At 45.0% G+C, this 14,623-nt stretch overlaps 1 protein-coding gene across 7 annotated transcripts in view; it reads left to right on the plus strand.

Annotated features, from left to right (window-relative positions):
* EMSY (EMSY transcriptional repressor, BRCA2 interacting) overlaps window positions 1-14,623 on the plus strand; it is a 123,776-nt gene that overhangs the window by 79,665 nt on the left and 29,488 nt on the right. For 6 of the 7 annotated variants that reach the window (XM_030200048.1, XM_030200050.1, XM_030200051.1 and 3 more), the window contains 3 exons: window positions 6,465-6,629; window positions 12,802-12,957; window positions 13,533-13,768. In XM_030200048.1, coding sequence (XP_030055908.1) covers window positions 6,465-6,629; window positions 12,802-12,957; window positions 13,533-13,768 — 557 coding nt within the window. The remainder of the gene's footprint in view (window positions 1-6,464; window positions 6,630-12,801; window positions 12,958-13,532; window positions 13,769-14,623) is intronic. The other variant, XM_030200054.1, reaches the window with a different exon arrangement.

Here is a 14,623-nt window from a genome sequence, read left to right on the forward strand (position 1 = left end):
TGCCCAGTTTAAAAAAAATGTGATCACAGTTAATCGCATCTAGCATTCGCGTACCTCCTGATGACTCCCCTCCCCCCAATAGGGATCCCTGGACGTTACCCTAAGGATGGCCTAGGATAGGTCAGACAGGCACAATCCCCAGTCACTCTTTCTCATGCTGGCTTCAGGTTTAAAATGGCAGCCACGACCAGTAGCGATAGTCTCATGGTACTACTGCCAGAGGTCAGGCCCCTAGCGGTAGTATGGTGAGACTACCATTAGAAGTTGTGGCTGCAATTTTGAACCTGGGGATCGCTTCTGCCTACCCTACCCTAGACCATCAGGGCTTCCATAAGGTAGGCCTTGGGGTGGGGGTTGATCCTGGTGGGGGGGGGGGGGGGGGTGGTCCTTTGGGAAGAAAGGTGGCTGCTCAAGTCAGGTTGTGGCAGTCAGAGATAGTGGCATTTAATTTTAATAGCAATTAGGGTTTGGTCTAGTTACTTCAGACTTACTTGAGACTTTTACAGAGTTCTCTGTTGTGCTGGTCACTACATATCTAGAGCTAAAGTTTGGTCTACCATTGGAGTTCCTGGCGCGGTGCACTATGAGGTGGTGGCTTTGGTTCAGCCAAGGAGATTTAATAAGATAGGAGCTGGCATGATGTGAAAAAGCTGAAGCCAGTTTTCCCCCAGCAGCTGCCATCTTGGTACTACCAAAGTATCAGCTGCTGTTTCCAAAGGACAAAAAATACTATCAAATAGCAAAGAAATGTGAAGAAAAATGGAATAAATAAAATATTGCAAAGTGGCTTCTGCCCAGGGTCTTGTCCAGGTCGTAGCTGCACTTGAAGCTGGCCATGCTACTGCAGGATGGCAGCGCTGGAAGGAGGATGGCGGAGAGCCAGCTCTGCCGCCTAGCCAAAAACAATGGATACAGACCCAAAAAACCCCTGGATATTCCAAGGCCTCCTCCAAGAGACATGGGAACCAAGTCCACCAGGGCCGAAAGGCTACAACCAGGATGTCTGTCTTTCTGTATCTCAACCTCAGCAACATCCTTGAGACAAGAAAAACCTGGGGGAAACACGCAGAGAAGTCTCCACAGTGGTGAAAATGGGAAATGCACCCTGAGCCAGCCAGATACCCTAGAAACGAATCCTGAACCGCTCTGGGCATTCCCAACCTCCGAACACATGCATCTGACATTGTAAGCAAAAATAAAGACACATAGCGCAGCATTGACATCCACAATACAGCATCGCAAATAACAAAGCAAGCTCTGAAGCAATAAGTATGTAAGTATTGCCAAAACTGGGACAGACCAAAGGTCCATCAAGCCCAGCATCCTGTTTCCAACAGTGGCCAATCCAGGTCATAAATACCTGGCAAGATTCCAAACAAGTACAAAACATTTTATGCTGCTTATCCCAGAAATAGTGGATTTTCCCCAAATCCAATTTAATAATGGTCTATGGACAACTTTAGGAAGCCGTCCAAACCATTTTAAAATTATGTTACGCTAATTGCCTTTACCACAATGACAAATACATTTTGAATAAAACCCTCTCCCCCTTCGCAGACTCCTCAGCACCCCCTACATCCCCTCCCATTGATCCCCTTCCTAACATAGAAGCATGACGGCAGATAAAGGCCATACCACCCATCCAGTCTGCCCATCCTATGTAACCCCTAATTCTTCCTATTCCTAAGCGATCCCACATGCTTATCCCATGCCTTTTTAAATTCTGAAACAGTCCACCACCTCCACCAGGAGGCCATTCCACGCCTCCACCACCCTTTCTGTGAAATACTTCCTTAGGTTACTCCTAAGCCTATTCCCTCTTAACTTTGTCGTATGCCCCCTCATTCCAGAGCTCTCCTTCATTTGAAAAGGCTCTCTTCTTGTTCATAAATGCCCTTGAGATATTTAAATGTTTCTATCATGTCTTCTCTCTCCCTCCTCTCTTCCAGCGTATACATGTTGAGGTTCATAAACCTGTCCCTATAATTTTTGCATTCAGGACCGCTAATTTTGTAGCCGCCCTCTGGACCACCTCCATCCTGTTTATATCTTTCTGTAGGTGTGGTCTCCAGAACTGCATGCAGTACTCCAAATGAGGCCTCACCAGAGACGATACAGCGGCACTACCACCTCCTTTTCCCTGCTGGTCATGCCTCTCTTTATGCACCCAAGCATCCTTCTGGCTTTGGCTGTCGCGTTTTCTACCTGTTTGAAAGCTTTAAGGTCGTCAGACACAATCACCCGCAAGTCCCGCTCTTCCTTTGCACACTGAAGCACTACACCCCCTATACTGTACGAAACAACCGCACACCGACGCACCACCTCCATCATTCGAAAGGCATCAACTCTTCAACAGAAATGCAAACTAATAATACAAAACAAACAAAGAATACATGGTTTCTCAGGCGGCTGCAGGTAACTCCCCACCCCCTTCCTCTTCCCCTTTTGCCGAAGCGGCCAAGGACGTGCCCAAACATCCCCAGCCTCAGGCAAGCAGTCTCCCACCTCGGGGATTCCCCAAGCACCCGGAAAAAGATGGCGCTGATTCCTGCAGCGCATAAATGTTCCAGCATTCCCCTGCAGCCGGCCTGAAATGGACCAAACATACCGGATCACCCCCCGACGGCCCGAGACTGTGCTCTTCTCCTTTCTGCCAACTTAAAACAACCGTCCCCATCCTCAGGCAAGCCGTCACCCACCTCCAGGATGCCCAGAACCCCAGCACAATGGAAAAAGATGGCGCAGCTTCCAACAGCACATTTCTCTTCCAGCATTCCCCTACAGCAGCCCTGAAACGGCCAAAAAATACCGACAGACAAAGAACGTGCTCCTCTACCTTCCGCACATCTAAAACAACACTGCTGCCTCAGCACAACACAAAAAAAAAAAAACATGGAAAAAAAACACTCAACAAAGGCTGACACCTCCTACAACCACATTTACATTTCACCAACAGAAAGACCCCCCTCCACAAACCTCCTTGACAGACAAAACCACACACACACAATACAACAGAAATACACCCTCAAAGCCACACACCAATCCAACCCACTTTGCCAGCACAGCACATCCCCCAACCCCCAAGCAAAAAACAAAAAAAGACACATCAACAACCTGCACACACACACCGCACCCTCACACACACACACACACACAAAATAACTCTGTGACACATACACACACACACACACACACACAAAAACCCCCCACATGCTAGCGCCCGTTTCATTGGTTTCGGAAACGGGCCTTTTTTACTAGTATAAGCAGAATTCTGGTTTTTGTCACTTTCTTGATCTGGGGGATTGGCACCTGCCTCCGGCTTCTTGCACTTATATCAATTTCTTGAGACTGTCCATTCTATTCCTCCATGGTGTCAGAAGCCAACTTTAAGGCACCACGCTTTTTCTTTTACTAGAAGTAGACTAGTTCCAAAGGTCCGAAACTGTTTCTGCTGCCCTGACCGCATAGAAAGCTACATGGAATATATTCGTCGCCTTCAATGTTAGGTTGGGTGCTCCAAAAGATTCATCTATCTGTCTCTCTCTCTCTCTGTGGCCTGGAGAATTTTGCCCCCCCCCCCCCCCCCCCCCCCCCCCCCCCCCCCCCGGACTCGGCAGCCCTAAGCAAAATTTTTTGAGCAGATTTTGGAGTCCCACTCTTCTTATGAATTGCATTGATACATATTACAAGTTTTAGATTGGGCTGGTGTAGAGAGCTGCACAGGAGTGAGGATTATAGGAATCCTGTAGCACCCACGGGATTCCCACAGGGATGGAAGAAGTTACCGTGAAATTCCGATGGGAATGTAGTCCAAATATCTGGTGATGCCAGAATGAGGCTTGGAATACACTGAGCAAGGCAGCTGGAGCGCCCAAATGAGGTTTAGAATGCCCAGAGAAGCAGCCAGAACAGACTGAGGCTTGAAAAACTCATTGGTTTAATAGTGAATACCACCCAAAACATCACAGCGGGAGGCTGTTGGAGTCGGGAGGAAATGGAGGACTGAAAGCAATTAAGTAATGGGTGAGGATGGAGGAGATTAATTGTGGGGATGGAATGGATCTTAGCAGGTTCCTGTGGATATTGGTTAGATTTCAGTGGAGACGGACATGGATGGGTGAAATTGTTGTTTCCTTGCAACTCTGTAGCAGGTAAGACCTAATTTCTCCTTCCTTAGTATCCTCACCAGACAAATTTTATTTCCTTTAGTTCCACCAGACCATTCCAGAGGTCCTCCCTAATATTTATTAAACTACTTTTAATATCACTGTTTTAACTTTTTAGTCAGGAGTAAAATTCTCCTCATTTTTAACCTTTAGTTTTCTCTAATATTTTTTGAAGTGTTTTAACAGCAATATTTTACGGTGAGTATCATTTGTACAGCAGTTCAAGCAAAATGGACAACAGTCCATTGCTTTGTCAGTCAAAATACTGAGGTTCTAAGGATTCATGCACACAGGACCTTTTTTCTGTCTCCATCTGCTGGTCAATGGGCACACCCCACAGGTTCTAAACTGATCTGGTGTGACTAAAGGAAAGAAAATTAACGGTTAAGACCAGATTTCTCCTTGGTTGAATCTGTATTATTGGAAACAGCATTGAGATATATATTAAATAGCAACACAAGACATGTGTTACTGTTATTTGGTATTGTGTTTGCACTATTGTATCTCTTCAAGTCTCCCTTGAAGAGATACAGTGGGGGAAATAAGTATTTGATCCCTTGCTGATTTTGTACGTTTGCCCACTGACAAAGACATGAGCAGCCCATAATTGAAGGGTAGGTTATTGGTAACAGTGAGAGATAGCACATCACAAATTAAATCCGGAAAATCACATTGTGGAAAGTATATGAATTTATTTGCATTCTGCAGAGGGAAATAAGTATTTGATCCCTCTGGCAAACAAGACCTAATACTTGGTGGCAAAACCCTTGTTGGCAAGCACAGCGGTCATACGTCTTCTGTAGTTGATGATGAGGTTTGCACACATGTCAGGAGGAATTTTGGTCCACTCCTCTTTGCAGATCATCTCTAAATCATTAAGAGTTCTGGGCTGTCGCTTGGCAACTCGCAGCTTCAGCTCCCTCCATAAGTTTTCAATGGGATTAAGGTCTGGTGACTGGCTAGGCCACTCCATGACCCTAATGTGCTTCTTCCTGAGCCACTCCTTTGTTGCCTTGGCTGTATGTTTTGGGTCATTGTCGTGCTGGAAGACCCAGCCACGACCCATTTTTAAGGCCCTGGCGGAGGGAAGGAGGTTGTCACTCAGAATTGTACGGTACATGGCCCCATCCATTCTCCCATTGATGCGGTGAAGTAGTCCTGTGCCCTTAGCAGAGAAACACCCCCAAAACATAACATTTCCGCCTCCATGCTTGACAGTGGGGACGGTGTTCTTTGGGTCATAGGCAGCATTTCTCTTCCTCCAAACACGGCGAGTTGAGTTCATGCCAAAGAGCTCAATTTTTGTCTCATCTGACCACAGCACCTTCTCCCAATCACTCTCGGCATCATCCAGGTGTTCACTGGCAAACTTCAGACGGGCCGTCACATGTGCCTTCCGGAGCAGGGGGACCTTGCGGGCACTGCAGGATTGCAATCCGTTATGTCGTAATGTGTTACCAATGGTTTTCGTGGTGACAGTGGTCCCAGCTGCCTTGAGATCATTGACAAGTTCCCCCCTTGTAGTTGTAGGCTGATTTCTAACCTTCCTCATGATCAAGGATACCCCACGAGGTGAGATTTTGCGTGGAGCCCCAGATCTTTGTCGATTGACAGTCATTTTGTACTTCTTCCATTTTCTTACTATGGCACCAACAGTTGTCTCCTTCTTGCCCAGCGTCTTACTGATGGTTTTGTAGCCCATTCCAGCCTTGTGCAGGTGTATGATCTTGTCCCTGACATCCTTAGATAGCTCCTTGCTCTTGGCCATTTTGTAGAGGTTAGAGTCTGACTGATTCACTGAGTCTGTGGACAGGTGTCTTTCATACAGGTGACCATTGCCGACAGCTGTCTGTCATGCAGGTAACGAGTTGATTTGGAGCATCTACCTGGTCTGTAGGGGCCAGATCTCTTACTGGTTGGTGGGGGATCAAATACTTATTTCCCTCTGCAGAATGCAAATAAATTCATATACTTTCCACAATGTGATTTTCCGGATTTAATTTGTGATGTGCTATCTCTCACTGTTACCAATAACCTACCCTTCAATTATGGGCTGCTCATGTCTTTGTCAGTGGGCAAACTTACAAAATCAGCAAGGGATCAAATACTTATTTCCCCCACTGTACAGGCTTGATTCTCCTTGGAATCGTTTGTGTCTTTCCAGATGTCCCCAAATTTTGGGCCAGTATTTGAGCTTATCCTGATTCTTTTTATTCCCATAGGAATGGGTTGAAGGTTGACATGAAACTAACTAGGCCAGTTTCCTTCATTAATTTCATGTTCCTTCTAACATCACAGATTCCCAGCCTGTTGTCCATGTGATCACCTCCAGGGGTCAGGATTGGTCAGAACATGAGATTGCCATGGAGACAAGCCCTGCCATCATTTACCAAGACATAAGCAGTGAATCACAGTCGGCTACATCTACAATCAAAGCCTTGCTGGAACTCCAGCAGACAACAGGTGTGTATAGGGAAGATCATAAGATATGGAGTCTACCACTTGGGCAAATTTTACATTTTCTTCTGTTTTTTTAAAACAAAAAAATCTTTTTTTCATGCTTTTTGGGCCTGTATTAAAATCTAGACTTTCTTGGGGGGAAATTGTATTATACTTAAATCAACTATTGGGAGAAAGGGTTTGGACACTCTAGAAGCAACAGTGTTCGCTAGTGTAGGGATGTTGGGGATTTGGGAAATTATTCAGAAAGTTATACTAGTGGGAAAGAAATGTATCCTCCAACATTAGGTGCAAATGGGTAGTCCATCATTTTGGCAACGAAGATATCAACTACATACTTTTTATGATATGAGAAGCCAAAAGAGTCATATCTTAAGCATAGAAAGTAGTTTCTTGTGATATGGGATACTTCATTTGATCTCGAGAATTAGGAGCCTCATTATGAATAAGTTCCAAATATAAATTGTAGTTCATTCTGTTGAACTTTCAGCTGTGTTTAAGCATGCATCCCTTCTGAATTAAGATGGGTTAAGAGACAGAAGCAAGGGGGGAGGGGGCTAGGGATGGGCAAGGGTTGCTTCTTTTTGGAATGAGGCAGTTTGTTTAGGAGGATGGGAGGTTGTATGAAACAAGGGCTCCCATCTTCTAATTCAGTTGGACCTCAGGAGTTTTCTAAAAACAAAAATGGGATATATTTTTGTGTGATCAAGTTTTGTTTGATATATTAAAACAGATGGCAAACTAAAGAAAAAAAATAACTAGCTATTAAGGTACATTTTAATATTGTTGCTTTAAAAAATTGTAAATATGGCAGTCACCACTTTCATAATCAGACTGAAAAGAACAGTGCAGCTGGACAGCAGACTTGTTTTTGTGACAGCATCGTGTAAATTCACAGGTTATTGCTGTGAATTTGTGGTTTCAGTAGTAGGGTTGCTAGCTCATCCCAGGTCAACCAAACAGGCATATCCAGACCTGATTCGTCGTCATTTTGTATGTGGATTGTAGTTATCATTATCCAGGGGTAATCTAGGGGGACAATCAGAACTACAGATCCATTCATTCAGTGTTGCAGAGCTGGCATCAATCTGGGTGAGTTAGCAACCCTAATCATTTAATTGTACAGTGCTGTATGTCAACCCATCATAAGTGGTATCGTGAATGCACAAAATTTTGAAGCAGTGTGGTGGCAGTTCTATAAGTGGTGCCTTGTACATAAACTTTTACGTGCAGGGAGTGCCTATTATACAAAGGCAGCATAAAGATTGGTATGGAATACCAGCGTATTGCCTTAAATTTAGGTGCCCACAATTATACCAGCCTTAGAGCTGGTGTAACTGAGCATGTCCAAATGCAGCAATGGTACACGCAACTTATAGTATTCTATAAACTGCATGTATAAGCATGAGACATGCCCATGTCCCGCCTATGCTCTGTCCATGTGTATGCCCCCCTTGCATTTATGCTGTATAGCACTTTATAGTATGTATTCCCTTACAGAAAAGTGCTTAGGGCTGCTTTTTGGCTCATATATACGTGCAACCTTGTAGAATGGGGTGTTAAGTGCTATTTTAGAAAAATAAACCCATTCAGAAGGGTGCCTAACTTGAGGCGCCTAGTTGTAGAATTTGACCTTCATGTCACAGGCAAGAAATTGTGAGGGGGCTACTAGATTGAAAACCTATGAGGTGTGAAGCAGGCCCATGTAGAGGAAGGATGGAGGTTTAAATTACCGTGAGAGCTTTGGGATGAAGATTGTGGGTACAAGGAAGGATCAGAAGAGGGATACTAAAATGATGGATTAGGGAGAGACTGTGCTCAGTTAGCAGGTCTCCGGACGTCGGGCCCTGCGCCATCTCCAGATGTCAGGCCCTGCGCCATCTCCAGACATCGGGCAGTTTTTGCTTTTAAGGGGTTCTTTTGCCAACTCTAGTGGTTGTGCCTTCTACTGTCTCCCAACGTCAACTTAGGTTTTTCTGTTGGAAATGGAGGCATTCTGAGCGTTGGTCCTTGCGCCTCTGGATGCTGGGCCTCGTTCTGCCTCTGGGCACCGAGCCTTGATGCTCCTCGGGAGGTTGCATTTTTTTTTTTTGCTTCTTCCCTGCTGGTGGTACTGCGTTCCCTTTTGGGATTATACCTTTGGGGCACACTTTGCTCTCTGTGTTGGGTGAGCATGGTTGCAGCTCTGGTTGCTGATATGAATCCATTTCGGAAGTTTAAACCTAGCCTCCACTCACCTTCTTAGGCTGAGTTCTTTTCTGTGAGCCTGTACAGTTTTCTTGATGAATTTCTATGGGCCTCGTTCATGCCTTCTGAGAACCTTAGGGGGGCCTTCCTTCCTGGATGAGTAGTGCCCTTCTTGGATTTCTTCCCTTTTGCCACTGGGCTTGAGGAGTTGTTTTTCCTTTTTGGAAGAGTCTTTGTCCCTTTTTTCTCCATCTTTCTGTAACTCATCCTTCCATCGCAGGCTGTGGGCTGAGCTTGGCTGGTGACCAAATGGTAGTGGCTTCATCTGTACCTTTGGCTATCGAGTACGATCAGTTCCTCTTTCTCGGCAGAGGGGTTTGCCTTCCCTGGACTGTTTGGTTTTCATACGCCGCTAGGTTGCGGTCCGGTTCCCTTTCCTTGGGGGACATTTGTTTTGTTTTGTATCTTCCTGCCTCCTTGATGGTGGGGTGAAGCACTTTTGGCCCGCCAATTTTGTGGGGACTGTTTTAGCTTCTCTTTCTGACGGAGTTCTCCTCTTCCTTTCAGGTATCTTGGGGTGTCTCCAGTTGCTGTGGTCCTGTTCTGGTAGGCTGCTCAGTGTTTTTCGTGGACGTTTTTTTCTATTGTCCTTTCAAAGTTGTCCTTTTTTTCCTATTCCCGTCCTATTGCTGTGACTGCTTTGCTACATCCCATTGGTCTGGACAGGTCTGGTATTGATGACAAGGAAGAAATAATTATTTTCTTACTAATAATTTCGGCACTCCACTGTTCACCACTCCTCTCTATCATCACCTTCAACCTTAGTTTTGAGAGCCTATCTCCTATGACTCTTTCTGGCAAGATCATGTCTGAAGTGGGCTCGGCAGTCTGCAACACAAGACGGAGGCCATAACTTCCCGCTGGAAGCGGGGTTGGTGTGCTTGGCGAATGCTCTTTATGACGGGTTACGGCCCACAGTATGTTTTTGGCTGTCACGGCACATCAGCAACTCTGGTTTCGGCATTGGACGACAGATGCAGCGTCAGTCATGTCTAGTTAAATTGCCCTTTTGGGTAAAGTGGCTATTTGGTGAAAGAATTGGGGGAAACTAATCCACAGCATTTGCTGGAGGATAAGCCGAAAGCCTCTGGTCGTCTGTCTTCAGGGGATTTTGAGACCGCAGACTGTACCAGCCTGGCTGTTGGCAATATGGTCAGAAGCCCCTCTTTCAGGCATGCCAATTGTTTGTGCGGGCAGGAAGTCCTCTCAGTCAGCTCGAGCGCCCAATGACTCCAGAGCTTCGCAGTGATGCAAGACTGGTCCACTCGTGTCTTCCTCTGGTGGGAGAACGTTTTCTAGAGTTTTAGGAGGAGTGGGCCAGATCTTCTCATTGAAGGTTACAAGTTGAAATTCTCCCGCCCGGTAGGTCCTCTCTTCTTGCAGTCTCTTTGTCGGAAAAAACCCAAAGTGGTCGAGGTTCAGGCCACCATAGATGCCTTGCTGGTGCTCCAGGCCATTGTTCCAGTTCACCAGGCAGATACTCCATCTTAATTGTCCTGAAGAGGGAAGGCACCTTTTGTCCAGTCTTGGATCTCAAAGGTCTAAATCACTGCCTTTGAGTGTTCCACTTTTAGCATGGAGACACTAAGAGCAGTCATAGCCTCGGTTCAGGCAGGAAAATTTCTTACTGCCCTTGATCTCAAGGAGGCATACTTGCATATACCCATATGGATGCAGCATTCAAGGTTTCTACATTGTACGGTACCGGGCCATCACTTCCAGTTCAGGGCTTTTCCCTTTGGTCTCCACAGCTCCAAAACATTTACTAAGATTGCAGTGGTGACAGCCTTCCTTTGATGCCAGGGAATTGGCATTCACCCATATCTTGATGATTGGCTCGATCATACGGCATCCTATTTGTTCAGTGTGGCAGCAACAGACGAAGTTATCTGTATTCTGCAGGTCTTGGGTTGGGTGATCAATTTTGAGAGCAGACTAACTCCATCGCAGATGCTGGAGTATCTGGGCATTCTATTTGACTCAGCATGGGAGATCTTCCTCACAGAGCACAGGAGGTTGAAGCTGGTTCAACAGATTTGTCTTTTCAATGAAGGCAGGCCCAGGGTCTGGGACTATGTCCAGGTTCTAGGGTCAGTGACGGCGGCGATGGAAGTGGTGGCATTGGCAAGGGCTCATATGCAGCCTTTACAAGGATCTCTTCTCAGCCATTGGTCTCTGATGTCACAGAAGTACAACCTTCATCTTCCTTGGACGCTGGTTGCCAGACAGAGTATGCATTGGTGGTTGTCTCCCAGGAATTTGATAGTCGGAGCTCTCTTTTCGATAACACAATGGGAGGTGGTGATAGCGGATGCCAGCAAATAGGGATAGGGAGGTCATTACATGTTCCATCTGGTATGGCACCTGGATGGAACAGGAGTCTCAGTGGTCGATAAAATGCTTGGAGCTCAGGGCAGTGCTGAATGCCCTGGTCTGAGCTTTCTCCAACAGTGCGATGGCAGTGGTTTATATCAACAAGCAAGGCGGGACCTGCAACTGTCCGATGATGGTGGGGGTGGCCTGCCTCATGAGTTGGGCAGAGAAAAATCTTCTCTGCTTGTCGACAGCTCACAGCACTTGGTCCTTCTCAGCAGGCACTCCTTGGACATGAGAGAATGGGAACTATCTGCTATTTAGCAGGTGTAAACTAAAGGTATAGTCTAGTTTGGCTAACTACTAAACATTGCCACTATCTAGATAATGATGCTGCTTGTTCTTCCTCCGCCCTATGAACAGTAGCAGAGAAGTTAGATTTTCAACCTGCCTCTAGCCATATAAAGGCTGGAAATCTATAGACAAGGAAATTGTATGTTTATCAGCTTCTAATAAACAAAATCTTCTTTTAAATTTGATCTGTCACTGTGTAGTGCATCCTATGAGATGGAGTCTGATATGTGCAGGAAATGTGCCCAATTAATCTGTGTGTTTAAAAAAAAAAAAAAAAAAAACCCCGGTTGGCCACCAATCAGTGTTCAAAAAGATTTGTTTGAGGGCATTAAGTAACTGCTAGTTGTAGCTGAGGAGAATAAGAGAGTTTCAAATGCACTCCTACCTTTCCTCATGTCATTGGAATGCTTTTGTTTCACATATATATTCTGGTATGTCATCATTTGCTCATTTCTGATCTGAAGAAAAGAAGGTATTGTCTTTGAAAGCTAATCAAAAATGTACTAAGGTGGACTATTCATCTCATTTTCTTTGTTTTTGTTTTATTTCTGTGTCTTACCTTGAAAAGTTGACTAACGCAGCTACCACACCACTTTACTGAAATACCATAAATGCCCCAGTATCTCATGGGGTATAATCTGTGCCGGTTAATCAAATATCATGGCTATTGGAAATGTTTTTGCTCTGGTCCACTGCAGCGTACTTTAGCTGAGCTTTTCTGCAGTGTTCAACCTCCTCCTTGCCACCCTCTCTTCCTCCCGAAAATAACCCTTTATCATCAAGGAAAAGCTATAGCTTCCACAGCCCTTGGTGTTGGCATCCTGCCTATGTGTAACTTCTTTTAAGCCAAGCTGTGTGCCAGATAACGGGGCTTTTACTGTGGGAAAATTTGTGAGATTTATATCCCGCATTATCCCAAACAAGTTTGAGTTCAATGTGGCTTACAATAAACAGTATAGGATACATAACAACCTAGTTAAGGTAAATTAAACCTATAAAAAGTATTAATAACCCCTTCTCAGTTTTAACACACTCAAAATGGTTGTACCCTGGCTGCAGACTTTAAAAATGGCGTCTGTTCATGTCCTCTGGTAAGAGGCATGAATAAAATCCAAGCTACTTAATTAGACCTTGCTTTCAGTCACACCAGGGTTCTCCTGAGCAACTCCTGGCCTTTTCTGATTCTGTTTAGTCACCTTTGGAAGACTCATTGACTCAGATATGCTTTTTGTTCCTTTTATGTTTTATTTTTTTAAATCAGTTAAAGAAAAGTTGGAATCGAAACCTAGACAGCCCACTATAGACCTGAGCCAAATGGCAGTTCCCATCCAGATGGCCCAAGACAAGCGTCAGTCCCCTGAAAGCCCTTCCATCGCAGTGGTTGAATCAGAACTTGTTGCAGAATATATTACAACAGGTGGGTGTTGGGGGAGAGGAGGGCAAGGAGTGTGGGGTCTTGTGGCTGGAAGGCAGAAACAAGTGGGACTCCTAGGACTTGCGTTGACCTTGGTTGAGTAATTGAGTTCTTTTGTTTGTCAGAGCTACTAGTTGGATTATAAGCAAGGATCTGCTCATTTATTTTTTTGAGGGGGAGAGAGATATGCTGTGTGTCAATCAAATTTGCCTCAGAATTAATGGAAGTTTGTTTTGTATATGGAAGGGTTAAAATTGCCAGAAAATTTGACAAAAGTGAAATCAAGGAAAACACTGGCCTACTTCATTTCAGAACATGAGTGGAAATTAATTAGGGTACTCAAAACCAACACTTCAAACTCAGGGCTGCAAAATAATCCTGAACAAAAATTCGTAAAGAAAAGCTTTCCTTGAGTTTTGGACTGACTGGAAATGCCAGTTTTCCTTTTTTTTTTTTTTTAGCTGAGGAGTGTTTTTTTTTTTTTTTTTTTTAATGCAAAGATCAGAAGGTGGAAGCCCCAGTTGTGGAATCCCTCAGTAACACTGTCTCTGTATCCCACTCTTTACTTCTCTCTTCAGGTAAAACAAGACAGGTGGCTTCGACAACTACGGTCAGTTCTGGGGAAGTGCCGTTGACCTCTCTGCTGTCCGTGAGTCACCCGACACAAGCACAGACGCACCAGCTGCAGTTGCAGACTTCCCAACCCCAGCGCACCCTGCTGCAGCACGTGGCACAGGCAGCAGCACAGACATCTGTGGCAATAAAGTCCATCCCAGTGACGACCACAGGCGCGATCACGCACATCATGCAACAGGTTCTATTTTTTTATGCTTATGCAATGCTTTTTTTTCTTAAAATGGTGACACAAAATGGTTTACGGTAAAAAAAAAAAATATATATATATATATATGTAATATATATATCTATACACACACACGTACAGTTTTGATAAAATACATGGTCATAAATACAACAATGTAACTACCAGACTAGATCAGTCATATGGGTTACGTTGCCCTGCCAGCAGGTGAAGTCAGAACACTTTTCCAGTGATGACATCATTGCTATAAGGAGTGATGCTGCCCTGGAACTTGGCAACTATTCTCTGTCTCAAGAACATAGTGGCATAACTGGTGCAGCAGGATGTTTGGATTGGCCCCTGAGGAGCAGCCTATGGCCTGCATTCTTAGAATGAGCCAGGCCTTTCTCCTTGTTCTCAGGACAGCAGTCCATGGAAATTGTTGCTCAGTTCGGAAAAGCTTTTAAGGACGTAATCTGTGCTTCCAGATTACGGGTATACCCAGGGTTTTCTCAGGGTAGGGAGTGCTAGGGCTTCTCAGGTCACAGTTTAATTTGCCACGGGGGAATTTTGCATTGTGCTTCTCAAAGTGCCAGCATTAGGAACATTGTTGGAGCTGACAGCACTTCAGTTTTGTGAAGATATGGTTATCACCTCAGTTATCTTGCAGGGCTTCATGCTCCCAGAAAAAATTCAGGAGAAGCAGTTATTTTGTTTAGTTGGGCCTCTGAACCTCGGCTCTCTTCTCCTCTCCCACCCCAACCCCGTGCCTAGCCTTAATTGAAGGAGGGAAGCCATTTTGACATGTCCCTTAGGTTCTTCTGACATAGCAGATTTGTTAATGCAGCTGCAGGATTTTTCTTGTGTCTG

This window comes from Microcaecilia unicolor, chromosome 4 (assembly GCF_901765095.1).
Source record: "Microcaecilia unicolor chromosome 4, aMicUni1.1, whole genome shotgun sequence".
NCBI classification, from domain to species: Eukaryota; Metazoa; Chordata; class Amphibia; order Gymnophiona; family Siphonopidae; genus Microcaecilia; species Microcaecilia unicolor.